The 20,747-nt window shown below is 38.2% G+C and overlaps 1 protein-coding gene and 1 pseudogene across 1 annotated transcript; one reads left to right on the top strand and one right to left on the bottom strand.

Moving 5' to 3' along the window:
- Positions 1–10,780: 10,780 nt before the first annotated feature.
- On the bottom strand, positions 10,781–16,638 carry LOC147514378 (uncharacterized). Its single transcript, XM_086594373.1, has 2 exons — positions 16,092–16,638; positions 10,781–10,921 (listed from the first exon to the last, which is right to left on the bottom strand). Exons 1-2 carry the CDS (start codon positions 16,617–16,619, stop codon positions 10,883–10,885), a joined length of 567 nt encoding a protein of 188 aa, XP_086450499.1. The 5' UTR covers positions 16,620–16,638; the 3' UTR covers positions 10,781–10,882.
- Positions 16,639–19,316: 2,678 nt separating this feature from the next.
- LOC147514377 (uncharacterized) lies at positions 19,317–20,458 on the top strand (annotated as a pseudogene).
- Positions 20,459–20,747: the final 289 nt, after the last annotated feature.

Genomic DNA, 20,747 nt, shown 5'->3' with positions numbered 1-20,747 from the left:
CCCATAATACTCATGGAAATATGTATAATCATAAAGGTATGCATTATCGGTCATATATGCCCATGTGTGAACGGGGATCGGTATTGGTAATCCACGAAACTAAAGCGACCACATTTTTATTGAATTGATGTGTCGTGGTCATCGACTCTGACGGAGAATTCTTGTTCTCCATCCCGATTACAATAGAATTTAACGTGGTCGTAGAAATAAAAGATAAGTGTGGTGAATATGAATCGTCATCACTTACTAGTAGATGACGCCATCCTAACTGCAGGATCCTGTGTTGAAACCAATGTCCATAGGTCTCGGTGTCCAACACATCTTCGAAAGACTGTTCAGGTATGACTATAGGAGATGTCATCTCAACTACTCTTTGAACAGTTCCAAAAAAAAAAAAAAAAATCCTGGAATGATCCTCTGAAAATTTGAATTTTCCGCGTTCACAGAAGGCAGGGCGCGGTCGCGCTCGTGGGTTTTTGCAATAACAGTGTTTGGGCGCGAGTTAGCAGGGCGCGGGTCGCACTCTGAGTAAACTTTCTAGAAGTATATAGAGGCGCGTAAGCGCTCGACGAAGCGCAGCAGCGGCTCGTAGAATCTTTGAAAACGAAAGTTTGGAGGAAAAAGAAGGAAAAACTTGGAGTGAAAGGTGAGGGATGATGGTGGGGTGTAGTGTGGTTTGTTAGTGTAGAATGAAGGGGTTTTAAATAGGTTCTGTGCTTCTAAAACGAATCGACAAGTTGCCAAATTGTTTAAAGGCAATTTCCGAAAATAGAAAGATTCCAAACCCGAAAACGGAAACAACCCATCTTCTTGATTTTCTAAAAATCCTGGTATCTTTTATACTGGATTTAGAATAGTAACTTCTAAACTCTCCTAGATTTCATGCTACCACCACACAAATCATAGATATGCCGATATCGGCCAAATTCTCAACATTTCCTCCAAGACAACTTTACCGCAGATGATCATATAACGAATTATGCTCGGTATAAATATTACCACCCCCAAACAAGTCGGGAAGGTGGGATTAATGATAAAAACAAGCAGTACTCGAAATTAACCAATTATATTAAAAATAAAATTTAAATCCAAACAACATAAAACAAACACATTAATATTTAAATTTAACTACTTAATTAAAATCCAACTAATAAAACAATCAAAACAATGAAATAACAGCGAACACAACTGATGGTGAACACCTAGTTATGTGATGAAGATGGACCCTGAGATGGAGATTGGCTTGAACCATCGTCGCCGGCGACGACGCTCATGCTGTCGGGACTCGGCTGAAACAGAGTCCTCCACGGGTGGCATGCGTCGTAGCATCTCTATTCGGAACAAGCGCTGTGCTTCCATCTCAGTCCTGATTACTGCATACTGGGCTTGTTGATGCTGGTGGATAGTCTCCATGTTAGACAAGATATCGTCCTGAACCCCTTCGAGCATTTCAAATCTCGTCTGAAGGTTCGTTTGCTTCTTTTGAACTACAATCTGTCTATCTCGGATATTTTCACAAATACCATAAACGCAACGCAAGGCAGTTTGCAATACTTGCATGCGTTCTAAATTAGAACTACATTTATCTAATGCATCGTCATCCAGACATGTCATATCTTCCCTTTCATCCTCCGACTCAACCATTTTTTCTTCAGACAACGGCCAAGTCTCTTGGATGCAATCCATATAGATACTTGCATTAGAATGCAATTTGATCTTAATAGGAGCAGATCTTGCGACAGCTCTAAAGGAGAGCATGATCTTAGTGATCAATACGGGAAGAGGCGCCAAGCTCTTCCCCACTCCTCGAATCACACTAAACATTAAATCGAGGATGCAGAAATTATACTTATTTGTTTGTAAAATCCAGAGAACGTCGCGGACATTGCGGGCGATATCAACGACTTTGTCTTTCCCGAGGGCGTTCCTACCAATCCACCGAGCTCTGGCCCGGTTGATTGGTTCTCGAGGTCGATTGGCGGACGATGAGATGTCGGATTGTATTCACCCTCCACGACGGTATCCTTCATCAAAGCGGGAACTCCGGTATCTTTGGGATTCCTGAATTATCGCTACCGTGTTGCTTTCAAAGCGTAATTCCTAACAGTTCGACCAACAACCGTCTCCGTTACTTCCTCCTCCTCGTTCTGCTACCTTTATGAAAATCCTATCCCCTCAATTCTCGCTTCTTATAAAACTATTCTACCAAATCATAGTGATAGAACTCCTCAGTCGAGTACCACAGTCCGTTCCAATGCCTCCTAATCATCTCCGCGTCGTAAAATGGCGCGAAGCTGTCGGAAGCAAACGCGTGCTCCGGCAAAATTCTTCGTCGTAGCGCCATTGAAGTTTCTGAGACAACTAATGGTTTTGTAGACCGTGGGGAGGCGAAGTTTAAAAAAAAAACTACTAAAAACAACGGTGGTGGCGGTGATTACTTGAATTGGTGGCTGTTTTTCGGAGTTAGCTTGGTGGTGGTAATGGTTTGGAGAAGATTTTAGTTGGATTTGAATTTTTTGGCGTGGGTGTAGTTAGGTTTCTTTTCTCTCTTTTTTTTTTTTTTTTTGTTTAAGGTTTGTTTTAAACCTTGGTAACCCGGTAACGGGGGTTGAAAAGGAAAGAAGTGTGCGTTTTGGGAAGGAAGGAGACGCACAGACGTGCGTCCAGTTTGGGCCCAAGCCCAATTTGAATTCCGAAATTTTCCGAGTTTTCACGCAATTTCAAATTGAATTTGCCGCTTCATTACTGGCCCGATCTTGGCGAATAAGTTATGGAAATGATCAGTAGAGAATTTCCAATCCAATGATCCATAAAACACTCAATTCCAACCATGGGTGACGTATAAGAGGGTGGAAAAACGCCTCGAAGTGCGTGTGTGACGTAACTTATGCGAACGAAGGAAATCTAAGTTTAGATTACATCAACCCAACTGAAATACAAGTAATGGGCCTAAGCAACACAAATAGAAAGTTCGAGCAATCCAGATGGAAAGACCGATTGCCCACCCCCAAACAAATATTTTAAACACAAAATTTGTTCTAACGCGGGTCGTTTAAAGTCAGATTCGCAAGACTTGTTGGATTCCTATTTCTATGATTAAGAATTTATTATTATTATTATTATTTTTATTTTTTTTATTAGTTTATTATAAGAAAAACGAAAAACAATAAATACATAATTCACCCCATAGAGGAACATGACTCAAAAACCGAGAAAACATGCAAAAGTGGAAAACGTGAATTATGTTAACCGTGGACTTAGGATCCGGTACTTACAGCCACACACTCCATAGGGAGGGCCCGGTTACCTAAATGGTGCACTTACCACTATATGGAAGTGAAAGGAAGTACACTAATGACAAAGGTCAATCTTCATAGACAGGGTCCTGTAAAAGGACTTCCTCTACATCGGGGGGACGAAGTTAAGTGAAAATGTTTTAACCGTTGACCATTAACTTGAAAGGTACTGTTGTCATTTAGATTTACCAAGGTGATTGCCCCGTAAGGGGTGACTTCAGTAACCAGAAAAGGGCTAGACCAACGGGTTTTTAGTTTTCCTGGGAAAATATGTAGACGGGAGTTGTAAAGCAAGACCTTTTGACCGACCACAAACTCTTTCGCGTAAGATTTCCTTATCATGAACCGCTTTCATGTTAGCTTTATAATCCTTCGGCGAGATCGTAAGAATCGCTACGGATTTCTTCAAGCTCATTCAATTGCAACTTCGTTTGACACCCTGCCTCATCAATATTGAAGTTAAGGCTTTTTATAGCCCACGAGAGCCGCGGTGCTCTAATTCAACGGGCAAATGACATGGTTTCCCAAATACAAGTCTAAAGGGAGACATACCTATAGGAGTTTTGAAGGCAGTTTTATACATCATAAGGCATCCGATAGGCGCTTTGACCAGTCTTTCCTATCGGGGTTTTACGTTGTTTCTAAAATCTTTTTGATTTCCTATTAGAAACTTCTACTTGTCCATTAGTTTGTGGATGATAAGGAGTTGCTACTTTGTGTGTAACTCCATACTTTTTCACTAGGGATGCAACAACTCTATTGCAAAATGTGTTCCACCATCACTAATGATGGCTTTAGGAATGCCAAATCGACAGCCGAAAAATATATTCTTTAATAAAAATACAACGGTCTTATGGTCATTGCTACGGCAAGCTAGGGCCTCTATCCATTTAGACACGTAATCCACGGCAACTAGAATATAAATGAAACCGTGGGAAACCGGGAAAGGACCCATGAAATCAATGCCCCAAACGTCAAAAATTTCTACTATCAAGATTGGATTTAATGGCATCATATTACGCCGTGATTAAGCCCAAGTTGTTGGCAAATCTATACATATCTTGCAATGCACTTGGGCATCCTTAAAAAGGGTAGGCCAATAAAATCCACATTGAAGCACTTTAGCTGTTGTTTTCATCCCACTAAAATGGCCACCACACTCTTTGTCATGGCAGAACGATAGAACTTCATTATATTCCCAATGGGGAATACAACGACGAATAATCGATCCGCACAATACTTAAAAGGTTTGGCTCATCCCAAAGTAGTATAACTTAACTCGGCCAAGAACTTCTTCGTTCATTTCTTGACCAATTATAAGGCATAACATCAGCCGCTAAATAATTTACAATGTCGATACCATGGTCTTTGAAAAAATCGCATCTGAGATGCTCATCGGGGAAAAGAGTCCGTATGGACTCGGAATCACTCGATCGTCGTTTGTGAGTCTAGATAAGTGGTCGGCAACTTCGTTTTCGACCCTCTTTTCTTTTTTATTTCTAATGTGAACTCTTGCAAGAGAAGGATCCAACGGATTAATCTCTGCTTAGCATCCTTCTTTGCAAGAAGGTACTTAAAATTTTGTATGGTCCGTGTAAACTAAAGTTTTAGAACCAACCAAATAAGGACGAAACTTATCTAAAACATAAATGACAGCTAAGAATTCTTTTTCTGTAGTTGAATAATTCCGTTGAGCATTGTTTAAGGTTTTACTAGCATAATAAATAACAGTGGACTTATTATCTAGTTTTTGTCCCAAGACTGCACCAACTGCATAGTCACTAGCATCACACATGAGTTCGAAAGGTTTAGACCAATCCGGAGGTTGTATAATTGGTGCAGAGGTTAGGGCGGCTTTTAAAGTTTCAAAAGCCTGCGTACAGTTAAAATTAAAATCAAAGATTGCATCTTTCAAAAGCAGATTAGTTAAGGGCCTAGCTATTTTCGAGAAGTCTTTAATAAACCGCCTATAAAACCTGCATGGCCTAGAAAGGCTCTAATATCACGGACAGTCCGTGGTTTTAGGTAGGGTTAAGCTATCTTATCTAGTTTGGCTTTATCTACTTGATGCCATCACTAGATAATGATGTGACCTAGTACTATGCCCTTTTTCACCATGAAATGACACTTTTCCCGGTTTAAAAAGCGAGGCTCTTTTCTTCACACGTGTCAAAACCTTAGGCAGGCTAGACAAACATTCTCGTGAAGGAGTCTCCATAGATAGAAAAATCATCCATGAAAACTTCCATAAAGCTCTACCATGTCACTAAATATATGAAGCATACCACCGGAAGGTACCGGGAGCATTAAAAGGCCAAAAGGCATTCGTTTATAGGCATACGTTCCAAAGGGACATGTGAAGGTAGTCTTTTTCTTGGTCATCAATATCAATAATAATCTGAAAATAGCCCGAGTAGCCATCCGAAAACAATAAAAAGCATGACCAGCTAGGCGTTCGAGCATTTGATCTATAAAAGGTAAAGGAAAGTGATCCTTTAGTGTCATAGCATTTAAACGTCTGTAATCAATACAGATACTCCATTTCATAGGACCTTGTGTGACAACATAGTCACCCTTTCCGTTCTGAACCATGGTAACTCCCGATTTCTTAGGAACTACATGAATGGGGCTTACCCATTCGCTATCGAGAGATTGGGTATATGATACCGCATCGAGTAAAGCGTAAGACTTCTTCCCTAACCACCTCTTTCATGGCAGGGTTCAAGCGACGCTGAGGTTCGCGAGAAGTCTTCGCGTTATCCTCCAAATGGATACGATGAGTGCAAATATTAGGGTCAATTCCCTTAATGTCGGCTAGGGACCAACCAATCGCAGACCGATGTTCCCTAACCACCCGGAGTAAACGTGTCTCTTCATTCTTAGATAACAGAGAAGATATAATTACCGGATGACTACCATCCGGATCAAGTTGAATATATTTTAATTCTGGGGGAATAGGTTTAAGCACTGGGGTGGAAGGAAAATCAATAGATGTTTCGTCGGGGTCTTCATTTTGCATAATTAATACTTGCTTAGGTAGCAAGTCTTCATACTCAATATGTGGAGCAACCGAAGGGTCTACAATTGGTGTGGACTCAAGGATGGTGTTGACTTCCTCTAAGTAGGAGTCATTTACAAAATCTGAAGTTCCAAAAGAAAGGAATTTGTACATATTATTTTCAGGAAACGTGTTGTTAAAATAATCTTGAGCTAAGCTTTCGATCATACTAACCTCCCCATCTATAGAGGAATCTGGTAATTGTTTCATCATTTTAAAAACATTTACCTCAACTGTAAGATGGCCAAAAGATAAGGACATCTTACCATCGCGACAATTTCTAAGTGCGTTGGCAGTTGCTAAGAAGGGGCGCCCTAAGATGATTGGTACAGAGTCGTTAGCGACTTCTGTATCGAGGATAACAAAATCAGCAGGATAGTAGAAATCCTGAACCTTAACAAGCACGTTTTCCACTACACCCTTAGGATACTTAATTGACCTGTCCACTAATTGCAACGTTATTTTTGTAGGTTGCATTTCCGGTAGACCTATTTGTTTATACAAATAATATGGGAGTAAGTTAACACTCGCGGCCAGGTCTAATAACGCGGTCGTCATGTGGGAATCTCCTAAGGTGCATTTTACAGTAGGACGACCAGGGTCCTTGTACTTAACAATTCCATTATTTTCGGATAAAGTTGGAAATTGTTCAGTTAGGAAGGCGTCTTTAGGTATGTTGGTCTTCGCCTAGTAGTGCACAACTCTTTAAGAAACTTAAGCGTGATTAGGTAGCTTTTTTAATAGCTTCGAAAAAGGAAGGTTTATCGTTAGATTTTTGAAAACGTTCCTAATCTCCTCAAAGTTCAGATCCCCGGTTAGCATGGCTAATTTTTAAGGAACGGTGGTTTAATTCTATATTTAGCGTATGGCTCGACTTGATGTGTAAACTTGGCTTTCTATTTCTTAGGTTGTGGTTTAACTGGTACCTCTACAGCGGTAGGCTCTTCAGTTTCTATTTCGGTATCTTGTTCGATATCCGGTGTAGGGAGTACTGATGGGGTAACTATAGGCATAGTTACTTTGTTATCAACCACTCTTCCAGAGCGGAGAGTGGTGATGGCATTTAGATCACCTACGATTGTAGTTTCCGTGCTAGTATTACTGTTTACCTCAAAGGCTGTGTTTGCTATTTTAGGGTTTGGTATAGCTTGTCCTGGAAACACGCCTTTTGGTTGGGCTTTCTCTTGGGCTAACTGTTGTATGCCCTGATTTATGGATTGTAAGATCTGTTGGTTTGATTGAGTCATTGATTGGAAAAGTTGTTGGGTAACTTTGTATAAAGGCGCCTATACGATCCGGATGTGATTGTGTAGTAGTCACGTGTGGTGCGACCGGAACTATCTCACGTTGATTATTTATGGGTGGGTTGTGATAGTTACTATTGTTAACCTAACGATACCTCTATTGGTATTATAACTATTATAATTACCCCGACCTTGTGCTAAACCTTGTCGTGGTTGTTAAGCTTGGTTGTTATAATTATTATAATTTCCCCGACTTTGTCCCCTGTCCTTGCCTAGGTGGAGCTTGATTATAGTTGTTAAACTTTGCCTAACATTTTGGTTATTAACCCTTGGAGGTGAAACTTGTTGATTGTTTCGCCAACTAAAGTTGATGCTGTCTCCATGGGGCATTAGGAATAGGATAGCTATTAATGGAGCAAACATTGTCTTGCTCTAATTGTTGTTGTTCATAGGCGAGAGGACAATAGGATTCGGGTGCTCATGACTCAAACGGACATTACATGGGTTGGAGTTAACATTCATGACGGGGATAGGCTTTTTGTTGCACGAAAATAGCCTCAACCTTTTAGTCGAGATTCGATTAAATTTTTAGTTCTAGATCGGGTTTCATCTCAAACATACCGTGACCTTAATCTGTTAAAGAAGAACTAACAAATGTAGGGAGATATCATCACTACCCCCAATTGTTATTACGTTTAGTTTGATCTTCTAAAATTTGTAAGCCTCCGAGGCTCCTTTACTTTGGAAACTACCCCCATTCATTATGTTAAGGACTTCTTTATGGTGATGTTGAAGTCCTTTGAAAAAGGCACGTACTAACATGTCTTTTGCTAGGTTATGGTGTGGACATTCTATAAGCAGATCGGTGAAACGATTCCAAGCCTCCGAAAATGATTCATGAGGATTTTGTCGGAAAAAATGAATCTCGGAAAGCATCTCATCCGTCTTTAGGGGTGGGTAAAATGTTCCATAAACAAATTGAACAAGTTTAGCCCACGAGTCCATTGCAGAGTTAGGCTTGGGCGCTTAACCAAGACGCAATTTGCCTTATCGGCTAAGGTGAAGGAAAATACCCTCGGTTTAATTTGTTCCGCACCAAACCGTAGGATGATGGAATGTTGTAAGGACTTGTTCAATCCTATGCATGTGTTGATAAGGTTTTTCATGGTCTAAACCATGGAAAACGGGTAACAAATTAAATATGTTTGGGGAATTCAAAATCCCCAATCGGGTCCGCTAGAACGATGCAAGATTTAGGGCTATCGCCAAGGCTTTGTAAAAGTCGAGAGAGGAGTCTCTCTTTCTTCACCATTATGTCGGTGTGGTTGGTGGAATAGTAGCTAGAGGTGTAGTGATTGGTATACTTTCGATAGATTTGTTTGTTGACGCCGACGGTTAATTACGTTCGGTGTTTTTCTCCCACCCGGACCTTAATCTCATGCAAGTCTAAGTCTAAAAACCTACAACACTCCAAACAATCTTGATAGTTAGTATAAACGCGTCTAACGGAGATCACGAGGTATGGAAGAAAGGAATACCTGATAGTGTCATTGCTTCGCTTATGAATAGCGTCTTGTTTACGCGTGTTCGATTAAATAAATAACAAGTTAGAACAACGAAAAACTTAAAAATCGAAGTTCAAACAAACCCAGTAGAAATCTGGAAAATTTGGCTTAGGGCGCTGGTGCGTTAAGCTTAGAAGCCGGGTCGCTCGTGGTTCCAAGAACTTAGCGCGGTCGCTTCGGTATGGTATGGTGGTCGCTCAAGGTTCCAAGCTATAGGTGCGAGTGCGCCCTTATAGGTGCGATCACGCGATGTAATTTTGTCGAATTTTTAACGCTGAAACGGATAACCACAGTATGAATCAAACAAGGGTGGGTGGGTTTAATGGGACTTAAAAATGACTTATTCTACTATGAAAACAATGCTAAAGTGCAACTAAGATGGCAGCGACGCCATTTGATAAAACATAAAATGAATAAGTTTACCTACGAAATGAACGATGAACTCAAAACGTAAGTAAACTAAAACTTTCTTATGTGCCTATATTTTATCAAAGATTTCTACTCTCAATTCTATCGAAATAAAGTGGAGTAACAAATTCGTTCCACTCCTAGTTCTCTAGCATGGAATGTTTTATAGTCTAATTTGTCGGTCTTAAGTCTAATGCGAGCTTTACGAAGGGTGTTATACTACGATACCTATATGAAATTGATTATGTTGAATTTAACTACGAATGCTATAGAAATATGATTGTTTTTGAATCTAGATAAAGGATTAGAGGGGAATTGAATCCACCTCGAATCCAACTTAATAACCTAGCATAGATTTTTGTACCTCGATTCTTACGTTCTTACGGCAAGAAATTTGAGTTCTAATCCCTAGTGTTCATGGCATTTCTACTGAATACTAACTAGCATGTGAGGTCGTCCACCCATTCTCATGGCGAATCACGACCTTCTAGAGTGGAATAGATTCTACAATGCTTCTACACTATACCACTAAGTTTTCATCAAGGCTTCATCAACCCCTCTAATGGAGGTTTTAGCCTTGAGTCATCAAACCATCATTTCCCATTGAATTATAACTACTCATCATATTAAAATTCTAACTTAACTAAATTAACTAACAATGTTTCAATCTACTTAAACTACGAAATAATAATCAACAAGAATTAAAACTAGATCTATAAATTGAGATGACAAAAATCGAAATTGACAAAATAACTATTTTATTTATCTAATCAATCAAGAACAATGATTCAAAGACTTAATCTAAAACAAGAATTGAAAATGGAACTAAAACTTAATTAATCTACTGAAAACTAGATCTAGAATTATCTATATGGTTTTATGTCTAACTAGCTACCATTAACAAAGAGCTAAGCTTTTGTTTTTATATGTCCAGATCCAAAAATCGTGCATGGGCTTGGATCCATGTTTTGGGCCAGAGAATCAGGCCCAAAACCCAATTCTTTCAGTCCAAAAAGGCCTCTTCAACTGCAGTTGGCTTCAACAGACTTTTCGTCTACTTTTGCTCCTCTGATTGGATCAAGGCTTAGACCATTGGAAAGCTCTTTCCGAGCCGGTCGTTTTGACATAAGGTAGGCCCCATTCCGAGGTCTGAGTCCAAAGATCTGCCTTCAAAAGTTCTCACGACTTGTGTCTTTTTCCGTTCCCACGTCGACTTTTCAGCTTTTGACCGGGCTTTAGAAAGGTTTTTTCTTCTTGAATCTTGGCCTTTAATCACGGAACTCCTTAGGGGACCTTAGCTCCTTTATCTCGCTAAAGTGGCACATTTCTGCACATAATGGACTTTGAAACCTGAAATGCATAAAAACACGTGATCAGTGTTAACTCTTAATTATTACTCACATAATTGGTCTAAAAGTATGCCTGTTACAGGGTTAAAACTACAGTTTTGGGCTCTTATCAATGTGTCCATCAGTTAAGTGACAGACACATCATCATTTAACGGACACATCATCACTTAACTGATGGGTGTTAACAGGTTCCTATTTTTGTGAAATCGGGCATAGTACATTGATACGATTGTTAAAAAAAGTGTATGTTGATACAAGTGTTAAGAGGACCTAAGTACGTTGCATATTTCTATAATTAAGTCAATCTGAATTTAAAAGACCCAAGTTTTTGTACAATACCACATTTCTATAGTATATGTCACAAAGTTTTCAAACTTAAAAAAAGTTTTCAAATTTGTTTGGGGGGTGGAGTATTTTGGTCTTTCATTTCAAAACCTTTTGACACCCCTTGCCTATATTGTTTATTCAAATAAAGTATGTGTTAGTTAGTACGTAATAGTTTAATTGTGTTTCATATTATCATATTATCTTTATAATATTGTTGAAGTTTTGACACCCCTATATTGTTTCGTTTATATAAACAGCCCGACTCCTAAAAGGACCTTAAAAAAGGACCAAATCTAAAACAACCACAACTTCACCTACAAAATGATTTAAAACCTAATCTTTTGTACATATGATCTACTAAACATAAAGAACATCTATACAAAACTTCAACTCGTTTGACAATTTTTAACATTAGCAAAAGATGATTGCAAAACTAGACATTTCTGGACCGTTAGATATTTTTTAAAAATAGACAACAACTTTTATCTAAGTTAGAAGATATCAAACGAGTTGAACTTTTGTAGAGATGTTCTTTATGGTTAGTAGATCATATGCATAAAAGATTAGGTTTTAAATCATTTTGTAGGTGAAGTTGTGGTTGTTTTAGATTTGGTCCTTATTTAAGGTCTATTTAGGAGCAAGGCTATATATATATAACATTTACCATACATTTTATACCATGTCCCACAATTTTGCCTACATCGTGAATTACAACCTAGTTTTTTGTGAATGTGTTCAACTAGTTGCGAAGATCACCTCTATAAAATTTCAACTCATTTGGTAATATTTAACCATATCAAAAGATGATTGTAGAAGAACTGTAAAGTAAAATAGATATGTGCTAATTGACGTAATATTTTAGTTAAATGAGACACCCTCGCCAAAAGTTAGTATGATGATGCACTTTATAACCCTTAGATTCATGCGTAACCTTGAGATTAAACCTTGTGGGAGGAGAGCGGACTACTGGATTAAATACTCAAGATAATTTCAATTCTCTCCTAAATTTAGTGTGTGAAGAAACTGAATTTGGAAATAAGAAATTGACTCTCATGTCCCTTTCTTATTTCATAGAACACATTTAAAACAGGAAGGAATTTGTGCAAAATTATAAGGAGAAATCAGGAAATTAGACACTTTCCAAGACTTATGGCCTTAGGCAACCGCCTAATTGGCCTAATGGATTAGTCTGCAGTGCCTCTAATCTACTTAAAAATTATGGACAACTTTGATTTTTTTTAACGGTTCAGATCGAAACTTCGATTTTGTAATCATCTTTTGGCATGGCAATGTTAAACACCATCAAATGAGATGAAATTTTGTCGAGGTTATCTTCATATGGTTTGTTGGACATATCCACAAAAAAAAACTAGATTCTAGTTCACCTTGTAGGTGAAGTTGTGGAGCATGGTATAAACTATGGTATGAAAACCATTGTATATTGATCCCTCCTCGTATACAACACTTTTTGTACAACAATTTATACAACACCCGTTTACAAGTTGAACTAATGGTTGATATTTTGTGCGTATGAAAATACGACTACACAGATCATATCCAAAAAAATTTAGATCATTTCGAAATCTCTACCCCCTTCAAAAGTTGATTTGAAAATATAGTTTATTTTGACGGTCAGGATTTAAAATTTTGCAACCCTTTTTTGGCATATTTAGAAATGTGTGAATGAGTCGATTTTTTGTAGGGATGTTATCCATGGTGGGAAGATGACATCCACAAAAAATCAAGTCATAAGTAAATTTGTGGAGTGAGATTTAGGCCATTGTATGAATTGTTGTATAAAAAGTATTGTATATGGATCCCTCCCCTATATATTTGTGGGTATGATCTTATCACTATAAAGATCAAGTCCACAAAATTTGAGTTCATTTTGAAATATCTACCCCTCCCAAATGTTGATTTGAAAATGTGATTTTTTTTAACGATTAGGATTTGAACTTTACAACCTTCAATTCTTTTTGCATCTTTAGAAATTTCCAAATGAGTCCATTTTTTGCAGGGTTGTTATCCACGGTGGAAAGATGACATCCACAAAAAAACAAGTTGTAATTAATTTTGTAGAGTGAGTTATAGGCCATTGTATAAATTGTTATATAAAAAGGGCTGCAGTATTGACACCCCATGAAATAGGACTAGCACCCCTTTTGGATGATATATGACATATATCATCCATTTTTCTCTCTATATTTGGGATGATATATGACATATATCATCCAAAAGGGGTACTAGTCCCATTTTATGCCCCCCCCCCATACCGCCGCCCGATAAAAAGTGTTGTATATGGACACTCCCCATATATAGTTCTAGGGACATGTTAAAAAAAACTCATAACAAACTCAAAATCGTTAGGACATTTATATATAATTCTTGGATTAGCCTAATTTTTTTGTAGATATGATCTCCTAACTATTCTAAACATTATCACAAAAAATATAAAAAAAAATCTAAACTTGCCAAATATAGTATCAAGAATCGTGAAAATGAATGGTTCACATTTCTTAATAATTCCTAATTTGTCGAGTACATTTGATAGGGTTACAAGTTTCTGATTTGAATAATTTTCTTTGACAATGTTTAAAGTAGTTAGGAGATCATATCTACAAAAAATTAGGCTAATCTAAACCTTTTACATGCCCTAACAATTTTGAGTTTGTTTACTTGTTTTTTTAACATGTCCATGGAACCCCTCATGTAATGGGGAGGAATCTGTTTACCATGGTTTTTTATACCATGGTTTATACCACACCCCTTTACAAGATGAGTTAAGAACTAATATTTTGTGGATATGATCTACTAGCCATGGATTGCTACTCCGCAAAAATTTAGCTTATTTGGAAACCTCTAACGTAGTTAAATTTTTTTGACAACTTTGAATTTTTTTTAATGGCCTAGATTCTTCGATTTTGCAATCAACTTTTGGCATTGTTAAACTCCATTAAATGAGTTGAAATTTTGTGGAGATGATCTTCATAGTTTGTTGGACATATCCACAAAAACTAGGTTCTAGTTCATCTTGTAGGTGAAATTGTGGGGCATGGTATAAACCATGATATGAAAACCATACTATATTGATCCCTCCCTACCAAGGGATGATTTTTGGTAGAGAGGATCTCCATACCATGGATAGCATCTCTACTAAAACTCGTCTCAATTAGATATATATTGTACTAGAATTCCTTTCTGAAATTTCAAAGACTAGAATGTAACCTGGATTTTGTGTTTTTATGTAGTTTCATATCACTGATTAAGAATAACTAATATAACTTCAAAAGAAATGTGAAGTTTTTGGATTATAGAAAAACACATGAGCAAGAGGTTGATGGAAGATGCCCCATGGTTCTGCTTGAACTTAATAGTTGCTATTAAGGGAGTAATGTCTTGCTTAATTTGTGTGTTTATAGATATTTTGCATGTTTACATGGAATTAGGAGTGTAAAAAAAAACCGTTGACCCATCATCCGGTAGGGCACCCGGTCTTCACCCGCCACCCAAACCCGCCCCGCCCCGCCACCGTTTTTATGCAGTTGGGATATGGGTCCAGGTTCTATGTTCAAACCCGACCCGTCAAGCCGCTCGACCCGCACCGTTTCAATTTCAAGACTCAAGTCTAATATTTTTGTATTTTGTTTATATTTTCTTTTAACTTTTGTAAGAATTTGGGAGTTATAACAGAAACTTATGAGTTCAACATCAATTTCAAATATTCAAGTTTGAACATTGGGCAAATATCAAAAGTTCAAATTCAACTTTCGAATTTTGGAGAAGATGAATTATTCATCGTTGTATTAATTTTGAATTCTTTTAGTTTATATTTTATTGTTTTGTACCATAGATCCTCCCTCCTATATTTTATCATGCTATGGAAAATAATCAATTTACAAATGGTAAATCACGATAAAGAAGTTTCAAATTTGCAGATATGGTTTTGGGTTTAAGTTCAAGTTTTTTTTATTTTTGTTTATTTTTCATTGATTGATTCCATTTTTTTTCTCTATGTTGTGGATTGGAAATATATTACTTGCAGAATTTGAATTTTTTTTTTTGGTGAAATTGGGTTAAAATGATAATTTCCACCCGACCCGAATGACCCGCCCAAAACCCGCCCCATAAGTCAATCAATCTAACAGTAGGGTGATGGTACTAAGACATGACACTTCAACCTGCCCCGCCCCGCCCTTCTATCGGAAACCACTGGATTTGTATCCCCTAAACCCGCCCCATCACTATTTGACCCGCGGTTGACCCACCCCGCCCCTTATTACACCCCTACATGGAATGCAACAGAGGCACAGAGCTAGTAATAATTTCTTAACTCGATCGATCAATGAAAATTATGTTCATAAAAAAAAAACATTTTCATGATAAAATTCATTTTCATAAATAAATGTGTTTGTTTCGTAATTTTTCGAAAAAGATGTTATTGGCAAAAAAGTAATTCTTGTCCTCAAAATATAAGTTTTATAATAAACAAGTTTTAGTAGTTTATTGATAATTTTTTTTTTGTTTTTTTGATAAATTTATTAGAAGCAGGTGCCGACTAAAGTCGGTAAAATCTTTGGGTGATGATACCAGAGGTCTGGGGCTTGATCTCCGCCAGCATCAAAGAGTTACTGAGTTACTGATCTCATTTAAAACATGTTTGTCAATCAAAAAATGAATAAATAAATTGATTTTAGAATAATTGTTTTTTTGAAAAAAAATTTTTTTTTTTTTAATAATTGAGACCCCCTAAAAGTTTTTGGGAAAATCAGACAAGCGTGGTAATGGATTGGCAAAATTTACTTTAGCAAACCATCTGAAAATACAAAACATGCTTGCATAGTCACCTTGCTTTCGTAGTGAAGCAACATTTTACTTCCATCATGGCAATGAGTAGCGCGAATAAGTTGAAGCTGATGAGCTTCCAGTTCATCCAATGCAGCAGATAACGACAAATTTTTTGAAGTACCCTGTGCATAAGATAGAGAGACGGTAACTCGATCACCTTGAACTCGAATTGAAACCGAGAAAGATAGTTCAGCCATGATTCTAATATCAGAGTCACCTGAGTCAAGACTAGTTTCTTTAAATACTACTGGATCAGTAGTCATAACTGATCTAACGGAGTCTCTTTGTTCTTGGAGTGACTGTAGTCTTGCTGAAGCTAATGGAAGGTATTTGATGAGTTCGCTGAGGACAGAAGATTGTTCTTTCTTAACTAAGTTGGAATGTGGAAGTAAAGAGTGAAGTGATAACACGAGCTCTCGCATTTCTTTTCTTCTCTCTCTTTCACCTAACTTGTGTCTTTCTTTTGCATCAATTCCAACACTCGTACTAGGTTTTGCTCTTGGTGTTGCTGCTGATGCTTCTTTCATTTGGTCACTTGATTTTGCTCTCTCCCTCACTGCGCATGCGTTTCTTTATATAATAATCACTTGTTGTACTTTGTATAGACTAATCGATAAAAAAAATAAGTAATTTAATTTGTAATCTAGAGATTGCTAGAGTTATCTAGGCTGGTCAAGTGTGTGCTAGTGTCCTCTAGCAGGAACTAACTATGTAGGTGATGGTAGTTAGCATCCTAAAGTACAAAGGAGGTTGGTGAGTCGGTTGTATTTGCTCCATTCGCCAAGTGCTGTGAAACAAGGACTAACTATGGAGGTGATAGTAGCTAGCATCCTAAAGTACAAAGGAGGTTAGTAAAGTACAAAGGAGGTTACTGAGTCGGTTGTATTTACTCCATGCATGCGTATTCTTATATACTCACTTTTGTATAGAGTAATGTAATTGAGAAAAAACAAAAATAAGTAATTTGTAATCTAGCTCCAGCTCGTATTCAAATACAAATGAGGTTAGTGAGTCCGTTGTACAGGAGTCAAATACTTAAATAGTTAAGTCTATTAGGAGGCTACAAGGAGATGAGCATTCAATCCTGTTTCAAGAGTTAAAGGCAATAGAGAGTGGGCTTAATTAGTCTATGCATAATTGTCAAACAGAGTTTTGCATATACAATAATTCTCTCGTATATACTTCTCCAAGTTAGGAGGCAATATATGGACACACTTACATCCTCAAAGAAAGGAAACAACCTATCTAAGGTAGACTAAATATTCCTATACTTAAAATGCAATCTACCAGATTACAGAATCAATCTAATATATTACACCTCACATACTGCTCATGCCGACACTCCCCCTCAAGTTGGAGCATAGATATCCATCTTGCTCAACTTGTTGATTATACCATGAAACACCCTTCCCGAAACTGCTTTTGTGAGCATATTGGCTAATTGACTTTCAGAACGGACAAATTAAATGAAAAATGTATGATCTCATGATCGAGTTTCTCCTTGATAAAATGATGATCAACTTCAACATGTTTAGTGCGATCGTGTTGTACATGATTCTGTGCAATCTCAATGGCTGCCTTATTAATTCAATGAAGAGTCATAGGTTGTTTATATTCAATTCCCAAGTCTTCTAATACACCTCTGATCACAACAACTCGTATATACCATGAGCCATACCACGGAATTCAGCTTCTGCATATGATCTGGCCACGACTTTTTGCTTCTTGCTCCTCCAGGTTACAAGATTGCCCTCAACAAAAGTAAAATACCCAGATGTGGATCTTCTATCTGTTTGATCCCCTACCCAATCAAAGTCAGTGTATCCTTCAATGTTGGAAATAAACATCATTTTTCTGAGAATAGGAATCATTTTCCTAGAGCATTCTTCACGTATCTTAAGATCCAATATATTGCATTCATATGTTCCTCACTTGGTGCATGCATGAACTGACTTACCATGCTCACAGCACAAGCTATATACGGCCTCATGTGTGACAAATAGATTAATCTTCCAACTAACCTCTGATAACGACCTTTGTCTGCTGGAGCTTGATCTGGAAAAAATACAAGCTTGTGATTCATTTCTATAGGTGTTTCTAATGGTTTGCAAGCAAGCATTCCAGTTTCAGTCAAAAAATCTAGCACATATTTCTGTTGTGAAAGGAAAATTCTGCATTTCGATCTAGCTAGCAACCTCAATTCCCAAAAAATATATGAGTTCTCTGAGATCCTTCATTTCAAATTTAGTAGCCAAATACTCTTGTAATGCTGTCATTTCGCATGGGTCATCTCCTGTTAGAACCATATCATCAACATACATGATCAAAGTTGTTACCTTCCCTTCTTTGTGTTTTATAAACAAAGTATGGTTTGAATTGCTTTAATTTGTTTATAGCTGAATGCCTTCATTGTAGAAGAGAACCTCCCAAACCAAGCTCTTGGTGACTGTTTCATCCCGTACAATGACTTCTTCAATTTACAAACTTTAGTTCTACATGAGGAACTATGTTGAACTCCAGGTGGATGGCAAATCCATGTAGACCTCCTCCTCCTCTAAATCTCCATTGAGAAACACATTTTTGACATCAAATTGGTGCATAGGCCAATCCCGATTAGTTGCTATGGATATAAGAATGCGAATTGTGTTCATCTTGGCCACTGCTGCAAAAGTCCCTTGATAATCCAAACCGAACCTTTGTGTATACCCTTTTGCAACTAACCTCGCTTTATACCTATCAATACTACCATCTGCTTTAAGTTTCACCGTGAACACCCATCTACATCCAATTGTTTTCTTTCCTTTGGGCAAAGGGGCAAGTTCCCAAGTTGCATTCCTCTATAGCACCTCCATTTCCTCATTCATTGCATGTGTGAGCCATATTCATGACCACGAACATCATAGGTAAGAGGAGCGATAGAGAGACAAGTGGGCCTCAGATGGTTTTGGGCCCAAAGAAACAAGTGGGCCTCAGATGGTCTTGGGCCCAAGAGATGGGCCCAAAGAGACAAGTGGGCTTCGGATGATATTGGGCCCAAGAGATGGGCCCAAAGTTATGAGTGGGCTTTGTATGGTATGGGGCCATAGAGATGGGCCCAAGAGGAAAGGAGAGGACTTGGACCGAAAGGAGGAGAGAAGGGGAGAGGCGGCAGGGAAGGGGGAGGGGAGAGGAGAGACAGAGGAGGGAGACATTGGAGGTTAAAGGGGTGGAATTGGGTTTATACAATGGCGCCGTCTGTGGGGAGCGAAGATGACCTTTTCTGTGTTCTCAACAGCATCAAAGAGGAGGAAGCTCTCTGCATCACCAGTCTTCCACCTCAAAATCCCACTTCCTTCTCATCCAACTTTCCTCACTCTCCCCTTTTTAATTTTTTGTGCTGACCGTTTCGTAACAACCATAACTCAGTACCTTCACTCTGGTTTAATCTTTGTTTCGTCGTTATTATGTTGTTTGGTACTGAAATTTGGAGAAGAAGAAGGGACTTGAAAAGGGTAGATGTAGATGGAAGTGATGTGTGGGTTCTAGAAATAACTTGAAATTTCCATTCCCATTTTTGAATGGTTGCATGTTTCGGCGTTGATTTCTATTCTGTAATCAAAAATAGATTCGGGGCTCCTTAATTCGTGGGTCGGTGATTGAAGTTGCTTATTCAGCTGTTGTCCTAATCTGAACCCTTCAAGAGAAAATCCAACAGCAGTTGTGTGCATTTAATTTGTTTGAGTTATTGTTACTCAGGATTTTGCAGTGGGGAGAAGACAGGCGTCTTGATAAGATGCGCTCTAATCTCGGGAAGTTAGCAGTTTTCTGGATTTTGCAGGCGGTATGGGTGTGGACTGTGAGTTTACTCCAGAACATTAGTTAATGCCAGCGACAGCAATCCATCTATTCAAGCTATAGATATTGTCGGTTGGATTATGTGGGCTGTGGGTTTTACTATCGAAGCAACTGTGGATCAACAAAAGCTGGCATTCAAGAACTCTGCAAACAATAGAGGAAGGTGGTGCAATGTTGGGCTCTGGAAATATTATCGACATCCAAATTATTTTGGCGAGTGATGCAGATTTTCCTATGGTGGGGAGTTTTTGTGGCTTCCACTTCAATACTGGAAGGTGCAGAATGGCTTGTAATCCATGGACCAGTATTTCTTACTCTTTTGTTACTTTTTGTCAGTGGCATTCCATTGCTTGAGAAATCAACCGATCAAAAGTTTAGCAATAGACCAGAATATGTGTTCTATAAAAGAACAACGAGTCCACTAATTCCACTGCCTCCATTTGTGTATGACAAGCTGCCAGCTTGGTTCAAAGTTGTTTTCCTTTTTGAGCTCCCCATTTATAGTCGTATCTTCATCAAGGTGAAATGTTGAGTTATTGTTGCTCACTGTGCGGAGCTGAATGTTCTTTAGCTCAATGCAGCGACCAGGGGGAGTTGAATTCGACTTATATATCAAAGGTGGAGAGATGTTTGAATGATTGCACGGACAACCTACATCGCAAGTAACTTGACTAGTAAAATCAGAACTTGTATCTGCTGGTGTGTGCGAGAAGTTCTTGAAGTACCCACTGTCAGTTCGTCAAAGAAGTTCTTGAAGTACCATCTCCATACTAGATATAAAGAAAAACACACTTTACAGCAAGAGCTTCAAGTACGGTTTG

Source organism: Coptis chinensis, chromosome 2 (assembly GCF_015680905.1).
Source record: "Coptis chinensis isolate HL-2020 chromosome 2, ASM1568090v1, whole genome shotgun sequence".
In the NCBI taxonomy this organism is placed as follows: Eukaryota; Viridiplantae; Streptophyta; class Magnoliopsida; order Ranunculales; family Ranunculaceae; genus Coptis; species Coptis chinensis.
The sequence above is the reverse complement of the archived record's forward strand: the minus strand, read 5'-3'. Positions and strand labels throughout refer to the sequence as shown.